At 36.7% G+C, this 7,093-nt stretch overlaps 1 protein-coding gene across 5 annotated transcripts in view; it reads left to right on the top strand.

Moving 5' to 3' along the window:
* The first annotated feature begins 469 nt into the window (after positions 1 to 469).
* SERPINB11 (serpin family B member 11) overlaps positions 470 to 7,093 on the top strand; it is a 30,927-nt gene continuing 24,303 nt past the window's right edge. The window contains exons 1-3 of one of the 5 annotated variants that reach the window (XM_074279012.1): positions 757 to 908; positions 1,952 to 2,095; positions 2,384 to 2,464. In XM_074279012.1, the coding sequence (XP_074135113.1) occupies positions 2,453 to 2,464 (12 nt within the window). In that variant the 5' untranslated portion in view covers positions 757 to 908; positions 1,952 to 2,095; positions 2,384 to 2,452. Of the gene's footprint in view, positions 909 to 1,951; positions 2,096 to 2,361; positions 2,465 to 7,093 lie in introns of all 5 variants that reach the window. The other 4 variants (XM_074279014.1, XM_074279013.1, XM_074279016.1 and 1 more) reach the window with 4 other exon arrangements.

Below are 7,093 nucleotides of genomic sequence, written 5' to 3'. Positions count from 1 at the left end.
AGAGACAGAGAGAGAGACAGAGACAGAGAGAGACAGAGACAGAGACAGAGAGGCCATAAGTGTAGAAACCAGCTTGTTTGTTAGGAGTATTGTTCTAGAATTGACCACATCTTAAAGAATCTCTTATTGTATTCCTCTGGTATGCAGAGTACTGTGATAAATGATAGAGAAAGATAAAGAAACGTTCCTTTCTTTGGTGTCTTTCCTTTTCTCTACCACAACAACTTTCAAAATTTTTTCCCTTTGACTCCCTCAATAAAAAATTATATCAGAAGATTTTATATCTGCTATTTATTTTGATTGTGATTTTTTTGTCTCACTTTTTCTGGGATCATTCAAATTGTAAGCCCTCCTTTGCACTTTGGAATGAGCGTCATTGTTTTCCATTGGGATATTTTCCAACTCTTAGAAGGTGGGAGTAGGGTTGGACAAAAGCCTTTCAATTAGTGTCTAAGACTGCCAACAAGGTACAATGTGTCTGTTTGGATGAGAGAGAACATTCGGGAAGGGGAAACTGTTGTTTTGGAATTGGGAAACCTGGGTTTGGAACAGTTCTGGTATTTGCTGCCTGGATGATCTTTGACAAGTCACTTCTTAGTTTCTTCAACTGTAAATGAGAGAGTTGGATTAAATAGCTTCTGACAGCTCTTCTAGCTTTAAATCTTATTACCTGAATTCTTTTCACCTGGGTTGTATTGGGAGAGAGAAAAGGGTGGTGTCCTAAGTCTATATTAAGGCTTTCTTCTGTCAGCTTTATCTCCAAACCAGACAACTGCTGAACCAAGTGCTGTACCAAGCTCTGTTTCTTCCTTTGGGCTTATGAGATCCTTTGGGCTTATGAGAGATGAAACTAGGAGTCAACAAAGAGGCAGCTGAGCTGTCTTAATAAGTGGGTATCGGGTTTCTAGGTGAGTGGAGCCTACAGGTGTGGTTGTTTCAGCATTAGAAAATTCACCTAGTCTGGCCAGGGAAAAACTTGACAGATGTCTGGCTCCTTTTCATTCTGCGGGTGGGTGTGAATGACTGTCACTCGTTTTTTTCAAGGAACAACTGGATGGTGATAATTGTAATTTTAAGCTAATCTTTGCCAATGCCTGGTACATAGCAAGTTCTTAACATGTTTCTTCCTGATTCTGTAACCTAGATGATGATGAGAGCCTACTTCTTAAGAGATTGTTTTATCCAATGCATTTGTCAGTTTTAAAGATCTTTCTTTGAAGTGTATCAAAAATATAGTCTAACAGTAATACTTTGGTTCTCAGTGAAGACCTGGGCTCTTGGTCTCCAGTGGACTGACTGTCCTTCCATTCTCTGCTTCTAGCTTCTGTTGGTTTAGGTTTTTCCTTCCTTTCTTTCTTTCCTCTTTACCCCACATGCCTCCCTCCACCCACTTGAATCAGCTCTCAACTCAGAGATTTGCCGGGGGTGAGGGCGGTCTACAGCTTTTAAACCAAGCTTTTAAACTGCAACCACAAATTATGTTCTTTCCTTGAACTCACTCTCCTGTTCTTTTAAAGAGATGTGCTCAGGATTACCCAAGCACCACATAAAACAGATGGCTCAGCTCAGCTCAGATGAACAAGAAAACCTGAGGGGGGGAAATGTTCTGCTAAATACCCTCTTCTCCCCTCTGATCAGGAACCACTTATAAGAACCCAGTGAAACATACTAGCATTTGGAAGAAGGAACTACTTTTTTTCCCCCCAAGTAGAATCATTATTTATTTATTTATTTATTTATTTTTTAAAGGAGATCATTTTTTTAAATCTTAAAGGGCAAACCTGAGTCTGAGAAATTTTTCATTGAGACATTTGCCACTGAAAAGGGAAATGAAAATTAGATGCATCTCTGGAAATCAATTTTTGTTCTGCAAGTGTTTCTACAGGATGGGAAGCAATCCAGAGTTGCCTATCAAAAAGATTTCCTTATAAGTGCTGTACCTCTTCTCCAGGTGACCGAAGAGGCTGAATCACCAAGACACAAACAGCCTCCAAGGAGGAGGGGCAAAAAGACAAAAGATTTATATTTCCTCATGATGGATGCAATCTCAACCTCACTGGCCATACTCTAAACTTCACCTGGAAAGAGCAAAAAGGTAAAAATGAAAAGAAAAAAAAGATAATAGGAAAGAAAACCCTATATAATCCAGTATTTTGATATTATAGTTTTGTTATGCTGGCAGGAGCTGTTGTGAATGGGGAATCAGTGAAGGCAGTGAAAGGTTGTATTTTTATAGTATAGGGGTGCATGATTTTTAATTAGTGGGAAATTACTTTAAAGGCAGACTTTGGTAATTATGTTCATGTGTCTGAATCTTGTTGATTTCATGTGAATTTGAAGCCATGTTAAAAAAAAAATTAGCCCTTATTTCTTGAATAACTAGTGTAAAGTCCTGGATTTGAAGTCAAAAGACCAAAGTTTGGATCCTAGCTCTTCAACATACTTACCACCTATGCTACTTCAGGTAAGTCACTTCCTCTCTCTGGCTCATCTTCCCCAGCTGTAGAATGAGGGGATTGGACTAGATGGCCTCTGTATTCCTCTACATTGAAGAAAATATTATTTTTTTGGAAAAGCACAAACTGATATGAATCAAAATCATTTGATTATAGAGATGAAAACATTTTCGTTTTACTCTGAGGGTTTCTCCAAAGAGTGTGATATCATGAGATAAGGAGACATAGCATAGCTGATGGGGAGACATTATTTCCATCAATCCAGTTTTATAAGTGACTTGGTTTATGTCTTAGGGTAATTTCTTTAATTTCTCTGTGTGTCAGCTCCCCACTCTTTTGAAACAGGGAGAAATTATGAGGATTTGCCTCTGATATGAAGAACATATGGGGTTATAATCTGAAGCATCAAACAGATGCACATTTCAAAAGCTCTTATGATTGTGATGAAATGAACCATTTTAAAAATTTCTAGTTTTTAAGGCAGGTGGAATAAGGTTGAGATTGACAGAGAGAGAGAAGGACATATTGTGTAGTGAGAGGAAAAGGAGGTGGGAAATGGGCCAGTGACTGACTAGGGAGGAGTATCCCATGGTAGAAATTTGTCTGAGAGGTACAGGGTCAAAAAACCTGAAAGTTGTAAAGGATGTTAATTGTCATCTAGAGAGCCAGCAGGGTTAGTGGAAAAGAAAGCTGAATTCGGAACTCAGAGCCCTAGTTTCAAATCCCACAGTGAAGGCTTAGTAGCAGTGTGAGTGTTCCAATCATTCAACCTCTGTGGGCCTTGGCTTCCTCAGCTATAAAATAAGGAAAATAATACCTGGGATAGTATGTTATAGTGTTGTTGGGAGGATCAAATAAAGTGGTGCACTTAAATTATTGAATAAAAAGTCGGTAATTATTGTCTAGTTCTTCATTTTATGGATGAGGAAACCAAGACCCTTCGAGAATGTCTTGTCCATGATTACACAGTGATTGGCATATTTAATAATAATAACTATATTGATATAATGTTTTAAGGTTTGCAAAGCATTTTGCATCTATTATTTGTTTGAATCCTTATAACAATTATGTGTGATAAGGATTATAGTTATTCCTGTTTGAAAACTGCTCATCTATGACATTGAAAAAGGGAGGTTTAACAATACTCAGAAGAATGGGTTAATAGGAGAATTTAAGAATGAGTCCGGGGTGTATACCTGACAAATCTAAGACACTTACAGACACCAAAAAACCCTATTTCCCTCTCCATACCTTCCTCTCCAAGGCCATTTTGATGGTGAATCGGTGTCTGCCTTCAATCATCTTGAGAAAAGGCAATATGATTAAATATATTAAAAGTATGTTTGAGTAATTATCCTTATATTTATTATAAGTTATCCTTAAACTTGCTCCATTTCTAATATTATTTAATAGAACATGGGGTGATAGGATTTTTTTTTTTTTTTTGGTGATAGGATCTTGAGGAAACCTTAGAGATTTTCTTTTTCAATGGAAGTGTTGAAGTCCTAAAACACACAGGTTGAATGAGAATCAGGACTTGAACTTGGATCCTACTGATTTATTGCATGAAATTAGGGTTTGCTAACACTTATATGAATTTAAAGTTAGGGCCGTCAAGTAGAGCTTTACAAAATGGGCTCTTCTTCTCTCAAGCCATAGCTTTTTTGGCTCTCTGCAATTCTCTGTGGAAGCCTCTTCCCTTGTATCTCCAGGGTGATCTGCTCTAGAGTGTTCACAGAAATGGTTCCTCTAACACAAAAAACCCCCACACATATTATATGTATCTGTGTACATATACACATATGTGCACACATACCATGCATATGTAGTATATGCATACACGCACATGTGTACACACATACCACTGTATTATATATGTGTCTGTAGGCTCATACACATACATGCATACACATGTACATGTATAAAACACTATACATGCAGGTGTGTAATACAACCAAATGCATACATATGTACATACATGAGCCATGTGCACACACACATATGCACATACAAAGACAGATAACATGTGCACATGTATACATACATGTGCTCACATATTACATTGTGTATATGCATATGCAAATATGTGTGCATGGTTGCATGCATGTATGCATATATGCCTAGGTACTGCATATTGCATGCATGTATAAATGTTTTGGCACATGCATATAGCATGTGTGTATGCACATAAATTCATATATGCATGTATATACACATGTTGTGTATGTATATATGTATGCATATATTATATCCATGTATATGTGTGTAATGTGATTATGTACATACATATGTTAAATATTGTTAAATGACAACTTCCTGGCTCATAATTTTCTCACTTGTAAAATGAGGAAATTTGACCAGATGGTCTCCTGGGTTGCTTCCATTTCTAAATCTATGATTCTAGAATGTACATTGAAAGAATGAAACAGTCCTTATCAGTTTCTATCATTCTGTGAATGGTCTTTAATTAGTAGTTTTGAGGAGGGATTAAGTATGATGACAGGCTATTTCTTCTCCCTTCTCCTGCTCTAAATCTTTAAAGATAAGCCCAGCGCAAGCATCCTTAGTAAATAACTGACAAAAGATGTGCCTTTGCCAAGGTTAGGTCCTAAGGGAGAGCACAGCTTATATAGTAGACAAGGGAGGCAAAGACAGGAACTAAGGTCACCCAGTGAGATTGTAGCTCAATCCCTAAGAGAACAAAGAAATGATATGATTCGGCCCTGGAGGGGGAATATGGATTGAGAATAGGAAAATTATACTCCTTTAATTGGCTGGGAAGGAGAATTAAACTAAATCCAAAAATTAAGCTACTCTGAGACCCCTTTGAAGATTTCCAAATCTATAGTCCCTAAGGAATACTAGGAATTGGTCAGATGTTTAATGCCTTTGCAATGCTTGGTGAAAATTTCTTGTCCAAAAGCCCTATTTGAGCCTTTGCTTCACTGCCTTAAGTTACCAGAAGGCAGTTTTGGTCCAGTTTTCACAGAACTCAGAATTTCTGAGGTGAACAATACTTAGACCTGTCAAAAAATCAGATGAAGGCACTGTCATAGATATTAAACAGTGAAACAGAATAAAATTGTTCTGAGCTCTGTTCTGATTTTTCATGGCACAGCTTTATAGTCTTACAGATTTAAAGGGAGAATAGATTAAACAATTACTTGAAGCTGAAATCCACTTCCCTATAAAGGATTGCTCCCAATTCTTCTCTCTTTTGGCCAAACAGAACATGTCAAAATACTCTTTCATATAGCCTCTTAAGTAAGACAAGACTTTATCAAGTCACACCTAAATCTTCTCTGCCTCATTTTTTTTCCAAATGACTCTATATGCTATGAGCATCCCTTGATGTATGATCACCCACCTCTGGGCACACTGTTGTTCCTAAAATGTGGTGCTTAGTCCTGAACAGAGTAATAGTGTGAGGTTGGAGAAAGAGTTTAGGAACAGGAGAAGCTAGGATCAAACCTCATCTCTTTTCTAACTGTGGCTCAGGCCAAATCACTTTAATTTCATGAGCTTTGTTCTCCTTATCTATTAATATGGTTATTGTGTATCTTACAAGGTTGATGCAATGAAAAAAAATGTATGTAAAGTGCTTTGCAGACATTAATGTGCCATATAAATATCTGTGAAAAAATGAAACTAATACAATAGGATTATCATTGCACTCACTTGGGTTATCATGTTATATTTGTGGTAGTCTAGGCTCATATTTGATAGTATTTCTGTATCATTTTGTTGACTCATGGTGACTGTGCAGTCCATTAAAACCATCAGATTTTTTCATAGAAACTATTATCTTGTTATACCTTACCCATTTCATATTTATGAAAAAAAATTTAACCTAGTTGCTTTAGTCTTAAGATGATTCAGTTTCATCTTATTGGGTTAAATTTGTCAGTTTAGCTTGCCAAAATCTCTTTGGATCTTGTCTACCTCTATATTCCTTAATTCTCCCTTTTAGTATTTTATGTGTTTGTCATCATCCTTCATCTATATCATTGACCATAATCAAGGATTGTCTTAGAGGTTAGTTCTCTAGAAACTTGTTTCACTCGTATATCAAAGGCTATTTTTGAATCAATCCTCTAGAATCTCCTCACCATACTATTATTACTTAATTTATATCTCTTCAATTTAAGTAGGAGGTCCCAAAATCAAAGGGACATAAGGAAGGTAAGTAGCAAGATTAAAAAAAAAAATGACCCCCCCCCCCAAATACATTGCTAAAAAGTTGGAGAATCCATTTACATTGCAAATTATATTTAATTCTAAAGATTACTACTTGTGTATACTTGGATGTCACTTAACTTTTTGGGTCTCCATTTCCTCATCTGTAAGATGGAGTTGGACTTGAAGCCCTAGGTTCCTTCCATTCTAAAATATATGATCCTAGACCATATAGTGAAAGCATTACACTATAAAAACAGTCTTAGGACCAATGACTGTATTCTGATATGCTCATGCAAAGAGTGAAATAAAAACTATTTCTCTGGGCTGCTTATGTTTACTTCAAACAGCCAACTTTGGTTCTATCTTTATTATTGTAAACCTGATTTTCTAAGTAGGAAGGAGGTTTATACCCAAGAATAGAGAAGGCAGCTCATAGGGAGGCCCACATCTTATTGCTC

This window comes from Sminthopsis crassicaudata, chromosome 1 (genome assembly GCF_048593235.1).
Source record: "Sminthopsis crassicaudata isolate SCR6 chromosome 1, ASM4859323v1, whole genome shotgun sequence".
NCBI classification, from domain to species: Eukaryota; Metazoa; Chordata; class Mammalia; order Dasyuromorphia; family Dasyuridae; genus Sminthopsis; species Sminthopsis crassicaudata.
Note: the sequence above shows the minus strand (reverse complement) of the source record. Positions and strands in the feature narration are given on the sequence as shown.